Below are 16366 nucleotides of genomic sequence, written 5' to 3' on the forward strand. Positions count from 1 at the left end.
ACATCTGTGTGCAGAATCACAAGTTAAGAGCTAAACTAAAGTCTCAGTGTCACCAAGAAAGGGATATGCCATGACTGAGACCATCCCATTCATAGAGTCTAATTCTGTTTCAGAAGGTAACGAAGAATAAGCATACACGTTTCTGCCAACTGGATAAAATTCAGAGAGCTTTAACAGTAAAATGCAGAGGAATGCTCCCCCTTTCCCCCAGATCATAATGGGATCAGACTTAATAAGTAAGGTCTTCCTGCAGCCAAGAAACTGGCCATCTGAGTATAGGCTCTCCAGAACCTGGGGGCTGGGAACCAGCATGAGAACAAGGCCAAGCAGGGAGGGGGGCTGCAAGGGAAGGCATGGTACAAGCCAGAGGGCCAGGGACGTCACCTTCACTCCAGTCCTTTGCAGATTCCAAGATAGTTAGTTCAGTGGGTGACTATGGTAGCCTGGAGCTGACTCCACTGAAGTACCCTCACAGATGGAATATTTCCTCTTCAGCTCTTTAAAGAACTTCAAGCTTCTAAGACATTATGATGTGAATGCCAGATCTTTTAGCCTCAACTTTGAACAGTGCAGCCATTCTTTTCCTTTCTGTTCAGATCTTGGCTGAGGGACTTTTTTATTGAGAAATCTTCACACACTCACAGTCCATACATGGTATATAATCAGTGACTCACAACATCATCACATAGTTCTGTATTCATCACCAGGATCATTTTTAGAACATTTGCATCACTCCTGTAAAAGAAAAAACTCATACATCCCATACCCTTTACCCCTCTTTCTCACTGACCACTAATTTTCCAGTTTACCCAGTTTTTTACGCTTTGTCCACCCCCACTATTATTTATTTATTTATTATGCTTACTTTTTACATTTCTGTCTATACCCTGGATAAAAGGAGCATTAGACGCAAGATTTTCACAGTCATATTTGTAAAAGCTGTATAGTTATACACTTGTCTTCAAGAATTAAGACGGCTGGAACACAGCTCGACAGTTTCAGGTACTTTCCTCCAGCCACTACAATACACCATAAACTAAAAAGGATGTCTATATGATGTATAAGAATAACCTCCAGGATAACTTCTCAACTCTATTTGAATTCACTCAGCCATTGAAACTTCATTTTGTTTCATTTCTTTTCCCCCTTTTTTGTCAAGAAGGGTTTCTCAATCCCATGATGCCAGTCCTGGCTCATCCCAGGAATTCTGTGCCACATTGCCAGGGAGATTTACACCCCTGGGAGTCATGTCTTATATAGGGGGAGGACAGTGAGTTCACCTGCCGATTTGGCTTAGAGAGAAAGGCCACATCTGAGCAACAGAAGAGGTTCTCTGGGGGTGATTCTTAGGTATAATTATAAGAGGCTTAGCTTTTCCTTTGCAGAAATAAGTTTCATAGGGGCCAAATCCAAGATTGAGGGTTTAGCCTATTGAACTGGTTGTCCCCCCCTGCTTGTGAGAATATCAGTAATTCCCCAAATGGGGAAGTATAATATTTTTGCCTTTCTCCCCATTCCCCCAAGGGGACTTCGCAAATAATTTTTATGCTCTGCCTAAATCATTCTGGGGTATATCAGGGCATCACACTAACCTGTACAAACCAACAGGATCACATGCCCTATTCAAGATTCCATGTAATTATTGAATTCAAATAAACTGATAATACAAGTTAAATTAATGTGCTACCCACAATATAAATTTCGCACCAAATAAACACCCCTTCCTTTGATCTCCCTGTATTCTGATTTACCTTAGTCTTATCCAAATTAGCTTCCTTCATATCTCTAGTTGAAGTCTGATTGCTTTTTCAGCTTTTTTAGTAGTTGCTTTATGGGGTAATGCTAACTTTTATAACTTCAGTGCTCTAACTCAGAGTCTCAGGTTTCACATACATACCCAAAGTTTCAATGACCAGGTTATACTCAGATAGCTCAGTATATCAGAATTTAGAAATAACATTTTTGACTCCTAAGTATATATGACTGCCGTAGTAGCTTACAATCTAATCCATGCTGTTGACTTCAGTTCTCTGAGTTTGTACATTATAGTTAGTCCATGTGAGTGAGGAGTAAACTGTATTTGTCTTTTTGTTTCTGTCATTTCATTCGACATACTGTCCTTAATGTTCATTCACCTATTTACATACCTCACAACTTCATTCCTTCTTGTAGCCACTAAGTTGTCCATTGTATGTATACATCACAATTTCCTTTCCTCTGTTGTACCCTTAGACCACTTCCAGCTTTGTGAATCCAGAATACTGTTGCCTTAAACACCAGTGTGCAAATGTGCATTCCTGTCCCCGCTCTCAGTTCCTCCAGGTATACCTAGCAGTGGTGTTTCAGGAACATATGGCAACCCCATACCTAGCCTTCTGTGGAACCACCATGCTGCTCTCCAGAGGGTCTGCACCTCTTAGCTTTCATACCAATAGTGGATCTCCATTCTCTCCATTCTCCATCACTTGTTTCTCTCTATTCATTTTTAAACAGTTTTATTCACACATCATACAATCTAACCTAAATAAATAGGCTTGCCTTCACCACCATAATCTATATGAAGACATTTTCTTTTCTTCCGTAGAGAATCCACACCCCTCCCTCGTACCCATCCCCACCCCTCCACCCCCTGCCTTTGCCCTTGTTGACATTTAGTTTTGGCATAATGCCATTGTTCCATTCATTGGAAGTATACCACAATGTTACTGTTGACTATAGGAGCTTCCATTGAGTATACTTAATCCTGTATGCCATCCATTTTCAACACTTACAATGTTCACATTCATTTGTTCTCTCTCATGAAAAAACATTTTTATATTTGTACATTTAATCACCATCATTGTCCACTCTAGGCATTCCCAAGTTGTACTGTCTCATTATTTATCCTCTTTTTTCCCTTCTAATTTCATACATACCCCCAGCCCTTCTCCCTCAACCATATCTACATTAGCTTCATTGCCTGAATGTGATAGGTAGTATTCAGTTTCTACCATGTACTATCCGTTTCTAAATTTTTATAAGCAGTCCTGATGCACAATCTGTTCATTCAGTACCAAATGCCCAATCTCTACCCAGTTTCTATCTCCTGATAACTTGTGTTCTTATCTTTAGATCTCAAGGTTCTTTACTCATTAATGCTAGTTCATACTAGTGAGACCGTACAGTATCTGTCCTTCTGTTCCTGGCTAATTTCACTCAGCTTAATGTCCGTAAGGTTCTTCCACATTGTTACATCTTCATGACTTTATTCTGCCATGAAGCTGTATAATATTCCATTCTATGTATATACCACAAGCTTGTTTAGCCAGTTGATGGACATTTGGGGTGTTTCCATCTCATGGTAATTGTAAATAATGCTGTTATAAACATCGGTGTACAAATAGCCATTTGCGTCCTTGCTTTCGCTTCTTCTGAATTTAAACCTAGTAATGGGATTGCTGGATAATATGGCAGTCCTGTACTTAGCTTCCTGGGGAACCGCAAAACTGCCTTCTAGGGCAGTTGTACCATTTTACATTCCCACCAACAGTGGATAAGTGTCCAGCATTTGACATTTTCTGTTTTTTTGATAATGGCCATTCTAGTGGGTGTGAGATGATATCTCATTGTGGTTTTAATTTGCTTGTCCCTAATAGCCAGTGAAGTTGAGCATCTTTATATGTGCCTTTTAGACATTTGTATTTCCTCTTCTGGAAAGTGTTCCTATCTTTGACAATTTTTTAATTAGGTAGTTTGTCTTTTTGTTGTTGAGTTGAATCTCTACATTTTCTGAATACTAAACCCTTATCTGATATGTGATTTCTACATATTGTCTCCCCTTATATAAGCTGCCTTTTTCCTTTCCTGACAAAGTTCTTGGATGCACAAAAGTGTTTAATTTTGAGGAGATCCCATTTATTTCTCTTTTTAATGTTCTTGCTTTGGGTGTCAGGTCTAGGAAACCACCTTCTATTATAAAATTTATATTTCCCTACATTTTCTTCTAACAGCTTTATGGTCTTAACTCTCGTGTTTATTTAGGTCTTTGATCCATTTTGAGTTGATTTTTGTATAGGGTGTGAGATATGGATCCCTCTTTCATGCTTTTGCATATGGATATCCAATTTTCCAAACACTGTTTGTTAAAGAGGCTGCTCTGTTCCAGGTGGATAGGCTTGACCACCTTATCAAAAATAGTTGTCTATGCGTGAGAGGGTCTATTTGTGAAACCCAAGTTAAATTCCGTTGGTCATTATATCTATCTTTATGCCAGTACCATGCTGTTTTGACCACTGTAGCTTAAGGCATCCTGCCCTTCCAAATAAACTTGGTTATTGCTTTTTCTGTTTCTGCAAAGTAAGTTGTTGGGATTTTAATTGATATTGCATTGAATTTATAAATCAGTTTGAGTAGATCTTAACTGTATTTAGTTTTCCAGTACATGAATATGGTATGCCCTCCCATTTATTTAGGTCTTCCATGATTTCTTTTAGCAAATTCTTATAGTTTTCTGTGTGTAGGTCTTTTATATCCTTGGTTAAATTTATTCTTAAATATTTGATTCTTTTACTTGCTATTGTAAGTGGAATTTGTTTTCTTGCTTTCCTCCTCGGATTGCTCATCAGTAGTATATAGAAGTACTACTGATCTTTGGGTGTTGATCTTTTCCCTGACGGTTTGCTGTACTCATTTATTAAATCTAGTAGCTTTGCTGTAGATTTTTCAGGATTTTTGACATATGGCATTATGTCCTCGATAAACAGTAAGAGTTTTACTTCTTCCTTTCCAATTCAGATGCCTTTTATTCCTTTTTCTTGTCTAATTGCTCTGACTAGAACTTTCAGCACAATGTTGAATAACAGTGGTGACAGTGTTATTGTCCTTGTCTTGTTCCTGATCTTAGAGAGAAAACTTTCAGTCTTTCCCGGTTGAGGCTGATGTTAGCTGTGGGTTTTTCATATATTCCATTTATCATGTTGAGGAGATTCCCTTCTGTTCTATCCTCTGAAGTGTTTTCATCAAGAAAGGATGTTGAATTTTGTCAGATGCCTTTTCTTCATTAATCGAGATCATCATGTGGTTTATCCACTTTGACTTATTGATGTGTATTACATTGATTGGTTTTCTTGTGTTGAACCATCCTTGCATACCTGGAATAAATCCTGCTTAGTCATGGTGTATAATTCTTTTAATGTGCTGCTGGATTTGATTTGCAAGTATTCTGTTGAGAATTTTTACGTCAATATTCGTTAAAGAGATTGGTCTGTAATTTTCTTTTCTTGTAGTATCTTTGTCTGGCTTTGGTATTAGGGTGACGTTGGCTTCATTGAATAACTTAAGTAGCTTTGCCTCTGCTTCAATTTTTTTAAGAGTTTGAGCAGAATTGGTACTAATTCTTTCTTGAATCCTTGTTAGAATTCACATGTGAAGCCATCTAGTCCTGGACTTTTCTTTTTTGGAAACTTCTTGATGTCTGATTTAATCTCTTCACTTGTGATTGGTTTGTTTGGTTTGTTGAGGTTGTCTGTTTCTTAAGTCAGTGTTGGTTGTTCATGCCTGTCTAGGAAGTTGTTCATTCACACAATGTTGTTTAGTTTATTAGCATACGGTTGCTGATAGTATCCTCTCATTACCTCCTTTGTTTCTGTAGGGTCAGTTGTTGTGTCCCCTCTTTGATTTCTGATTTTCTTTGTTTGCATTCTCTCTCTCTCTTTTTTTTTTTTGGTCTGCCTAGTTAAGAGTCCATCGATTTTATGGATTTTCTCAGAGAACCAACTTCTGGTTTTGTTGCTTTTTCTAGATGGTTTCCATATTCTCAGTTTCATTTATTTCTGCTCCAGTCTTCGTTATTTCTTTCCTTTTGTTTGCTTTGGGGTTAATTTGCTGTTCTTTCTCTAGTTCTTCCAAGTAAACAGTTAATTCTTTGATTTTTGTTCTTATTTTTTTTTCTTTTTTGATTAAAGGAACTTTATTGGGAGACTATGTGCAGGTGGGCTGATGCCTAAAATGATGACAGCAGTGAACAAGGGAAGGGGTACATGTTATAGGAAAAGGGAGGCAGTGGATTTTCTTTGTCTAGTTTAGGAGTGGGAAGTTGGCATGTGTTTATTAGTTCATTCTGGAAGCAGGGGACTGAATTGGGAGTTGGCCTATTCTCATTGGCAGAGTTTAAATGTTAAGTGCCCCTGTAGTGATGCAGGGTTGTAACTGCCAGAGGGCGGATGTTATATAATGGAAGCTTATCACAAGATTGTAGCTACTGGGGGCTGTAGCTGCTGGAGAGCGAATGTTGGATAAAGGAAGTTATAGCAGGAATGTAGCTGCCTGAGGGGAAATACAAGGACACTTTTGTGACTGCCATTTGGTCTGGGGCAGATTTAGTTTTGCAAGGGGCCTCCTGGAAGTTATGAATGGCAGAAGTTTCTTTTTGCTAGGACTTGTTATATCATGGAGGCAGGGGTTCTTCTGTCCACCATTCCATCCTTTTCCTTTTTGTTTTCTTGGGAGGCTGAAGGGTGAAGGTCTGTTTTCTGTATCTCCTTCCAATTGGGCAGTGTGATGGGGGTTGTACATAGTACTCTCCCTTCATTTCATCATAGGGCAGTGGCTGGTACTCCTGCTGAGGAGTAGCATGTCACCAATAACCTGATTTGTTATTGCTTGGACAGTTCTGCAAATAAAGCTCGTTAAGAGGTTATTTTTGTTATCTTTTATAAACTTTAACAAACAAAAATACAAACATTCTTGATATACAAACGTTCTGTACGTGGGGTGCAATCAGTAGGCTCTATATCATCACATAGTTGTGTATTCATCACCATGATCATTTTTTTGAACATTTGCATTCTCCATCAAAAGAAATACAAAAGAAAAAAGAAAAAAACTCATACATACCATACCCCTTACCCCTCCCTTTCATTGGGGTACTATTTCAATCTACTCAATTTATTTTAACCTTTATTCCCCCTATTATTTGTTCATTTTTAATCTGTATCTCTTACTTATCTGTCCATACTGTAGATAAAAGGAGCATTAGACACAAGGTTTTCACAGTCACACAGTCACAGTGTAAAAGCTTTATCATTATACAGTCATCATCATGAAACATGGTTACTGGAACACAGCTCTACAGTTTCAGGTACTTCTTACTAGCCAGTCTAATGCACCATAAACTAAAAAGGGAATATCTATATAATGTATAAGAATAACCTCCAGGATTATCTCTCAACTGTGTTTGAACTCTCTCAGCCACTGACACTCTATTTTGTCTCATTTCTCTCTTCTCCCTTTTGGTTGAGAAGGTTTTCTCAATTCCTTCATGCTGAGTCCCAGCTCATTCCAGATTTTCTGTCCCACATTGCCAGGGAGGTTTACACCCCTGGGAGTCATGTCCCATGTAGAGGGGGAAGTAAGTGAATTTGCTTGCCGTGTCAGCTTAGAGAGAGAGAGGCTAGATCTGAGCAACAAAAAAGGTTCTCTGGGGTTGACTCTTAGGCCTAATTGTAAGTACGCTTAACCTGTCTTTTGCAGGGATAAGTTTCATAGGGGCGAACCCCAAGATTGAGGATTTGACCTATTGATTTAGTTGTCCCCTGGGTAAGAGTTTTAAGAGACAGGACTCAAAAATGAGGAGGGATATTTGAGCGAGACTCTTCTTTTTTAATATAGACATTTCAGGCAATAAATTTCCCTCATAAATTTTGATATGTGTTTTCATTTTCATTTGCCTCAAGATATTTACAGATTTCTCTTGCAATTTCTTCCTTGACCCACTGATTGTTTAAGAGTATGTTGTTGAGTCTCCAAATATTTGTGGACTTTCTGCCACTCTGCCAGTTACTGATTTCCAACTTTATTCCATTATGATCCAAGAAAGTGTTTTGCATCATTTCAGTTGTTTTAAATTTATAGAGATTTGCTTTGTGACCTAGCATGTGGTCTGAGAATGATCCATAAGCACTTGAGAAAAATGTGTATCCTGCTGTTGTAGGGTGTAATGTTCTATAAATGTCTGTTAAATCTAGTTCATTTAATGTATTATTCAAAATCTGTGTTTCTTTATTGATCCTTTGTCTAGATGTTCTGTCCATTGATGAAGGTGGGGAATTGAAGTCTCCAACTATTATGGTAGAAATTTCTGCTTCTTCCTTCAGTTTTTTCAGTATTTGCCTCATGTATTTTGGGGCACTCTAGTTCAGTGCATAAGTATTTGTGATTATTATGTCTTGTTCGATTGTTCCTTCTTTGTCTCTTTTATTTTATTTTATTTGTTTCTTTTAATTGTTTTACATTTGAAGTCTAATCTGTTGGATATTTGTATAACTATCCTTGCTCTTTTTTGGTTGTTGTTTGCATGAAATGTCTTTTCCCAACCTTTCATTTTCAACCTATGTTTATCCTTGGGTCTAAGATGCGTATCCTCTAGACAGCATATAAATGGTCCTGCTTTTAATCCATTCTGCCAGTCTATGTCTTTTGATTGCAGAGTTTAATCCATTAACATTTAGTGTTATTACTGTAAGGGCAGTGCTTTCTTCTACCATTTTGCCTTTTGGATTTTATATGTCATATCTAATTTTTCTTCTTTTTAATTTTACTGACTTCATTTCTACACTCTTCTCCACACCTCTCTCTCATGCCCTTTCCTCTCTGTCTCTAGTGCTTCCTTTAGTATTTCTTGCAGAACCAATCTCTTAATCACAAATTCTCTCTGTGACTGTTTGTCTGAAAATATTTTAATCTCTCTCTCTCTCTCTCTTTTTTTTTTTTTTTTTAACATGAGCAGGTACCGGGAATCAAACCCAGGTCTCCGGCATGACATATGAGAACTCTGCCTGCTAAGCCACCATGGTCCGCCTTCTTCCCCTCATTTTTGAAGGACAGTTTTGTTCGGTATAGAATTCTTGGTTAGCAGTTTTTCTCTTTCAGAATCTTAAATATATCATACCACTGCCTTCTCACCTTCATGGTTTCTGCTGAGAACTTATAGTCTTATGAAGCTTCCCTTGTATGTGATGTATTGATTTTTTTCTTGCTGCTTTCAAAATTCCTTGTCTTTGACATTTGACAATCTGATTAGTAAGTGTCTTGTAGTATGTCTGTTTAGATATATTGTCTTTGGGGTATGCTGAACTTTTTGGATCTATAGTTTTATATCTTTCATAAGAGAAATTTTCAGTGATTATTTTCTCCATTAATCTTTCTGCTCCTTTTCCCTTCTCTTCTCCCCCGGGACACCCATAACACATATGTTTGCATGTTTTATGTTGTTATTTCCCTGAGACCATGCTCATTTTTTCATTCTTTTCGCTATATTTTCTTTTGTGTGTCAGATTTCAGATGTCCAGTCCTCCTCTGGTTACAAATCCTTTCTTCTGCCTCTTCAAATCTGTTGTTGTAGGTTTCTCTGATTTTTTCATCTTTTTTATTGTGCTTTTTATTCCCATAAGTTCTTTGATTTGTTTTTTCAAACTTTTGAGTTCTTTTTTGTTTGCCCAATGTCTTCTTTATATCCTTCCTCAACCCCTTGATTTAATTTTGGATGAGATTTTGTATGTCTGTTTGAACATTCTGAATTAGTTGTTTCATCTCCTGTATCTCATTTCAAGTATTGGTTTGTTCCTTTGATTGGGCCAAACCTTCAATTTTCCTAGTAAATTTTTGCTGGTATCTAGACATTTGATTTCCTTAATTAGTTTATTCTTGCTGGATGGCTTTGTTCTCTACTTGTACCTTGACATTCAGTTCAACTTATTCTGGATCTCTAGCATAGGTTCTGTTTAATAGATCAGAATTTTTTAGTTCTTGTTTTTTCTGTTTCTTGCCCTGCCTCCGATTTCCCCAGGTCAGACAGGCCCACATGTCAGGAGGAGAGAGTCGCCAACATCAGTCTTCCCTGAGGATGAGACCCAGCAGGTTGTCAGACTTTCCTGTAAAGCCTCTAGATACGGTGCTTTTCCTATCCTGCCCAGCATGTGATGCTTGTCTGACTGTGGCCTCCCACCAGTTTCAAGTAATGTGGTGCCTTTAATTTCAGCAGAGTCTCCCTGTCAGGGACATTGTTGAGACAGGGGTAGTTGGGGGGCTTTGATTGCTTCTGTTTTCTAGCTCTTGTGTCTTAAATTCTTTGAAGGAGGAATTCCCCTTGAGTTGGCTCCCCGCCCCTCTTTTCTTGGAGAAGATATGCCCTTTAGGGAATTAGCCCCTTTCATCTGTTACTTTGTCTGTCACACTTGCCTTAGTTCTGCCCTTGCCTGGGGCAGTGTTGGAGTGCTTGAAATTCTGTCTCATGAGCTATGAAGAAGTAAAAATAGCAAAAAAGCCTTTTCAGAACTGGATCCCTTCTCCCTGGGTTTGCCAATCAAGAGCTTGAGTTGGTATGTGGCTCTTTATAGTACTAGGTTCTATAGGCCCTCTTTTTTTGTGGTCTAGCCCTTTTTCAGTATTTTGTGCTATCCTACTCAAAAAACCTCTGGTTTGTTGTTGTTTTTTCCCCCCATTAGCCCCACCCCCTTTCTGTGGGGGCTAAAACTCCTGGTTCCTTTAGTGCTTATTCCAGGTTTATCTCTGCTCAGGGCCTATTTACAGTAGTCAGAATTTGTTAATTCTGTGATTTGAGCTTGATTGAACTAGGCCCTTGCTACTAGTAAGTCTGTTTCCTTTTCCCTCAGGGAACTAGCCTACTGTGCCCTTGGGGGAGGGGTGCCAGCCTTCAGGGTTTGGAAGACTTACAGTTCTGGATGGGATCTCAGCTGTTCCACCCATTCTTCCAGGCTGGTGTATGCTGTGTGTCTGATCACTGATGTCCCATCAGCAGTTGTTCTGTACATTCCTCACTATTGACTAGCTACTCTGGAGGACAAACTAAATTCCACCCCTCACTGTGTCGCCATCTTGCCCCTCCTGTTCTGAGGGACTTTTTGAGTCTGGTAGCACACAGAGATAAAAAGTAGTTAATTAAAAGTTGAAATTGAAAGACTTACTGGTCAAGTTGAGGAATTCCTCAACCCTTTGGAGTCAGAAGGTTACACTTAATTCCAGTGACCCTGGCTTTTGTTCTTTGGGGTGGCAATGCAGAGGAACCTGCAGTGGAGTCACCCGTCTCACCTCTATGGGGTGTGACTCTGGATCCTTTTAGCATGTGACTTCTGGGAACAAAAACCAGGTGTTCTCTCTCTCCCCCCACTCTTTCCCTAAACTCAGCTTTTCTCAAGACCTTCCTCACCTCTAGAATGGAGGCAGTCTAGCTGCTGAGTGAGAACACAAGTTTAGCAAACAGATCTGGGTCTCCTATCTACTTATCTGACCATGGGCAAGTGGCTCAATCCTAAATCTTGTCATTTGTGAAAGGGGGATTAGAACGGTTAGTTCCTGGCGAGCACTGGTGCAGTGCTGGTCGTCCACTTCTAATGTCAGTGCCATCACTGTGATTTGGGCATATTCCCAGCATGTGATACCATGTTCTGCACTCCTGGCCCCACCAGATTTGCACTGGTAAGAAGCCAGCCCTTGCTGTATCCATGCTTTTCTTTTTTTCTTCACAGATGTGGAAGACATTCTGGTAAAGCCCAAGGCAGATGCCAAGAGACAAAGGGTCATTGAAGAATCCACCCATTGTGGGCCCCAGGTCAGGAGGTCGGGGGAGAGTGGATGGAATCCACCTCTGCTTGCTGGATGTTGGGGCCCAGAACTTCCTCACCAGGCTGCAGCCTCCAGTGTTTCCCTTTCCTCACTCCAGGCTATCAGGGCCGCACTGAACCTGGCTGAAGCTGCATCTCCCGATGAAGTCCGTGGCAAATGGCAGGATGCTCATCTGGGCAAAGACCAGAGGGATTTTAACATGATTGATCTCAAGTTCAAGGAGGAAGTGAACCATTACAGCAATGAAATTAACAAGGTTAGCCCAGCAACGTGTGGGCGTATTACTGTTTTGAATGTTGGTATTTCTCACTTGGGGCCTTTGGAGCCATTTGGTTGTTCAAAACTGAGAGGCCGGATGGGTGGATGGAATTCATTGTTTGAAGGGGAAAAGGCTAGAGGCTTCACTCCCCCACCAAGTTAGGTTATGGAAAGACCTTCGACTGAGGTCAAGAGGTAATGCTTTGAACTGTTTTCCTTTTATTTGGGGTTAACTGCATTAAAAGGGGTTGGAGAAAGGAAGTCTTTCCTATGGGACTTAGCCAGATGAGAGATCAAGAACACCACTGCTGTTCCTCGCATTTGAACCTGAGGCGAAGGCGAGTCTGCCCAGGTTTGAATCTGGGCTCCACTGCACGTATGACCTTAGACAAGTGACCCAGTGGCTCTGAACATGTGAGTGGCACCCACCTCACAGGGCCAGTGAGGGAAGGAAGGAACTGGAGCTGGTGTGGGTCACACTGTTGGCACAGAGCCAGTGCTGGGGAGGTCGTGCCGGCCCAGCAGCCAGTTCTGTGACAGTTGAAAAGGGATAGGAAGATCCCTCCATGAGCCAAGACCTAGAGCTAGGGCTCCCAGGCCAGCTTGAGAGAGTTGGCCTGGCCCTTGCCCTGCATCATGGTGGGGGTGGGGGGCTGGCTCTCTTCTGCTGCCTCTGGAGCTGAGACGAGGCTTTCCCTGTGGTGCTCAGGTGGCAGGTAGGGAACATTCCATGGCAGGAGACTGAGGGAGGACCGAACCCCACTGGGCTGGGCAGATTCACTAGGGCATGACCTTAAATTTTATATTTAGCCAGTTCTTTTCTCGATCACAGACTGAATGTGCTGGTTCCCCTGCTTCTCTTTCCACTCCTTTTTGTTACCATTTTGCCACTGGATGGAACTTCAGGGCTCCTGGTAGAGGGTATCTAGAGAGTACAGCACAGGGGCCTCCATTTGACTTCTCTGTAATGGTAGCGGTTGCAGGGAAAGGACTGATCCAGAAGAGATGTTTCCTTAAAACGGGATTCCTTGAATGGGATTTGGACCTTCTCCATGGATAAATATATGGATTTGCTTTTGTATCCGGATTTACCTTCCGAACTGGGAAAGTCCCTAACCAATATGTTTATTTAACCCACAGGCATGCATGCCTTTTGGCCTGCACAGACAGTTTCCAGAAAATAACCTGCAGATGATGGTGCAGTCTGGAGCCAAAGGTTCTACCGTGAATACCATGCAGGTGTGAGCAAGGGCGAGCTGGCCAGGGGTGGGGTGGTCACAGTTATGCAGGTTTCAAGGTTGTTGGTTTCTGAGTTAAAAAGTATTCACATCCCATATAAAATGTGTAAGGTACTGGAAAATATGAAAACGTGTATGTCTATAGGAACAAACTGCTGCTAACATTTCAGTGTTACAGATATACCATAAATTTGCATACTATGTAGCATATATTTATGTAATTGTAGCTAAGTTCTTGCAGCTTCATATCATCTGCTTTATTTTCACTTAATAAAATTTTAGAAGCTTTATTCTCTCTAACTCTTAACCTTTAACTTGAGGCTAATTGTTTCCTCAGATTCACATAGTACCATGTCTGTATTTTCACAAATCTTAGCTTTCTTTTTTGTCTCAATGACCTTGAGCATAAGAAGGGCATCCTGTTGTCCGGTGAGTGTAGAGCAATAGGAATGGGCTTATAAAGGCTTGTACAGCCGTCGGAAAGTCCATCCCGCCTGGTGGGAAACACAGACACAGGGCTCGTTCGCTGCCAAATTCTACACAAGAAGCTAAATGACTTCTGAGTTTTCTGGGCTCTAGAGTCAAAGGCTCACAATATATTACTTTTTCCTGTGGGCCTCATTTTCCCCCGGTGTACCCTCAGGTCTTTTCTGTGTATAATGTGACGATCCTGAGACATGGCTTCTCTTACAAACATCACCCAGTTTCACCTGACCCCAAGTATGTAAATCCATAGTCAACAAAAGGAAGGCACAGTTACTAACTTGAAAATCAAGTCTCTCTGGTATCTTTAAAAAACGAGGTTGGCCACGAATTTAATTCCCATGCAGTTTTTCAGGCATTATAGTCTCTCCTTCCTATGCTAGGACAAAGCCCCATTGAACACACATGTGGGTCTTAAATACCTCTGGTTTTCTTTCTCACCCCCAGATATCATGCCTCCTGGGCCAGATTGAGTTGGAAGGTCGGAGGCCTCCGCTGATGGCGTCTGGCAAGTCACTGCCCTGCTTTGAGCCTTATGAATTCACTCCCAGGGCTGGTGGCTTTGTCACTGGTAGATTCCTCACCGGCATCAATCCTCCTGTACGTGTTTTAGTTTTTACTTTTGGCTTTTCTTCTCATTTCTAGGTTTAATGGGAGGTGACTAGCCCCTGCCAATGACTTTGAGCAGGAAAGATCAAGTAATAAATGCCAGGCTATTTGCCTCTTGCCCCGTAGACACCAGGGCCCATGAATACACGACCATGTTATGCTTGCTTTTGTGCCACTAGGGCCTCAAGCAGTGTCTGGCAGGTGTTTGCAGATAAATGAAAAGAGGAAGGCTAGTCCCAGCTTTTAAATGTGAGAACCTTTTTTTCCTTGGTCTAGTGTGTCTCTCTGAAAGGATGCTTGTGATCAGAAAGGTCACAAAGTCCATAGTGTGAATGAAGGGGACCATTTTGTTTATGGCCACAGGCTGCTCCAGGCTCCTCCGTCACTCCCACATAGCTCTCTAGTGGCCAGCGGCAGCTTCTGGCAGGAAGAGGTGGTAGGTCGCCATAGACCAGGTTCTTTCAAACCATGTTTATGACCCCTTAGTGGATCATGAAATCATTGTAGCAGGCATGATCAGCATTTTTTTATGCGATGAAACAGAATAGATGGGATAAAGAAAACATCAGAGTGTATCCCACAAAGCTTTAGTTGAATTATGTTTCATTTGATGGATATGTTCGTGTGTTTATGTTTGCTGATTACTGTTGTAAATGTGCCTCATTTGCCTTATTGGAAGCAGAATATAGACATGTAGGCTAAACCGAACTGTGCTACGCTGCCAAGGCCATGTCTGTGTGGAAAAGGGTGTGGGGCCTCATAGGTTGGTGGGAGGATGGAGTGCAGGCACACGGTACAGCACCTCCTCCCTACTGATGGCAGGTAGAACTTCCAGCTCCTTGCCCTTCGCACTCAGTCATGTGAGACAGACAACACAGGGAAGGCAGAAGTTGCTAGGGCTATTGGTGCTACCACAGCCAGGGGAAGGGAGTGGGGGTGTTGGCACCCGAGCCACCATTTGGACGACGCATCTCCTTGTTGCTGGTTCTCCCGCAGGAGTTCTTCTTCCACTGCATGGCCGGACGAGAAGGTCTGGTCGACACTGCTGTGAAAACCAGCCGTTCCGGTTACCTCCAGAGGTGAGAAGCACCTGCTTAGCCACCAAGGCCATTCCCTCTCAGCTTCCAGGGGTTCACTGATACTCATTTACGATTCCTGATTGAAAAAAAACATCACCCAAGGGTGGTCTTGGACATGCAAGTAGTAAATGAACTCTAGCACCCTAGATTAAGGGATAAAAGATCCCTGGGTGCCCATCTCTCACCTTGGAGAAGACCAATACGAGTAGAAATGGAGGTGGGAAATGGAGGAGGTGGTGAGAATAAGTAGCCGTGGTACTCATGTCTTGGGTTAAGTTACATCCTCAATTAACAGGAAGCTGCTGAGCAGAGTAGCAGGCCCCTTCCTCTTGTATCTGAAGTCAAAATTTCCCAAAGCTGCAAGCCTTTTTTTCAGTTCCCTTCCTGTTGATTCCCAAAGCTGCAGCCCATGGGCGTGGTGGGGTGGGAAGGTGAAGCACCGGCTGGACTTGTATACAGCAGCTGAGGGCTACTTAGCAGATGTTAAGAAGATCGGAACCGATCCCTTCCCTCCCCCCTCTTCTGTGATCATGGCTTACTGGCCAGCTCCATGACAGGGGTCACCATGCCCTACCTCCACCCCTCTTAAACTACCCAAGAATGTATGTTTAGTGTAAGAAAGACTAGACAACAAATGCTTAAAGTTAAGTCTGAGGGTGAGGGGCTGTCTTGTGGAACGGGACTCCATGAGCCTGTTGAGATGAACCATGGGAAGGAGGAGAGTATTGTAGAGGAGGGGCTGGGACAGGACAGTAGTCATTGGAGAAAAGGACAAAGCTGGTGGGTGCCTGTACTGGTGGGCATTTCTGAGGATCTTTAAGCAGAGAAGGTGCACATGCAGGTTTCATACAGGACTGCAGGAGGTCCACAAGACCAACTACCTCTCCTGGGCAGCAGGGAGAGGAAGCCTCAAATGTGGGAAAGGCTGAAATGCTGGATTGAGAGTCAGGGGGGTGCATTCAGCACAACTGGACTTGCAGTTTGACAGCAAGCAAAACCTACAGAGGACAGGGAAAAAATGTTAGTGGGCTTGGGTGGTAGCTGTGGAGTCCTCTAGTGCAGTGGATTCTTAGGAGTTGG

General features: G+C 41.7%; 1 protein-coding gene across 4 annotated transcripts in view; it reads left to right on the forward strand.

Annotated features, from left to right (window-relative positions):
* POLR1A (RNA polymerase I subunit A) overlaps nucleotides 1–16366 on the forward strand; it is a 101456-nt gene that overhangs the window by 66467 nt on the left and 18623 nt on the right. For all 4 annotated transcript variants that reach the window (XM_077134860.1, XM_077134861.1, XM_077134858.1 and 1 more), the window contains 5 exons: nucleotides 11523–11605; nucleotides 11717–11875; nucleotides 13018–13116; nucleotides 14046–14198; nucleotides 15204–15286. In XM_077134860.1, the coding sequence (XP_076990975.1) occupies nucleotides 11523–11605; nucleotides 11717–11875; nucleotides 13018–13116; nucleotides 14046–14198; nucleotides 15204–15286 (577 nt within the window). The remainder of the gene's footprint in view (nucleotides 1–11522; nucleotides 11606–11716; nucleotides 11876–13017; nucleotides 13117–14045; nucleotides 14199–15203; nucleotides 15287–16366) is intronic.

Source organism: Tamandua tetradactyla, chromosome 17 (genome assembly GCF_023851605.1).
Source record: "Tamandua tetradactyla isolate mTamTet1 chromosome 17, mTamTet1.pri, whole genome shotgun sequence".
Classification (NCBI taxonomy): Eukaryota; Metazoa; Chordata; class Mammalia; order Pilosa; family Myrmecophagidae; genus Tamandua; species Tamandua tetradactyla.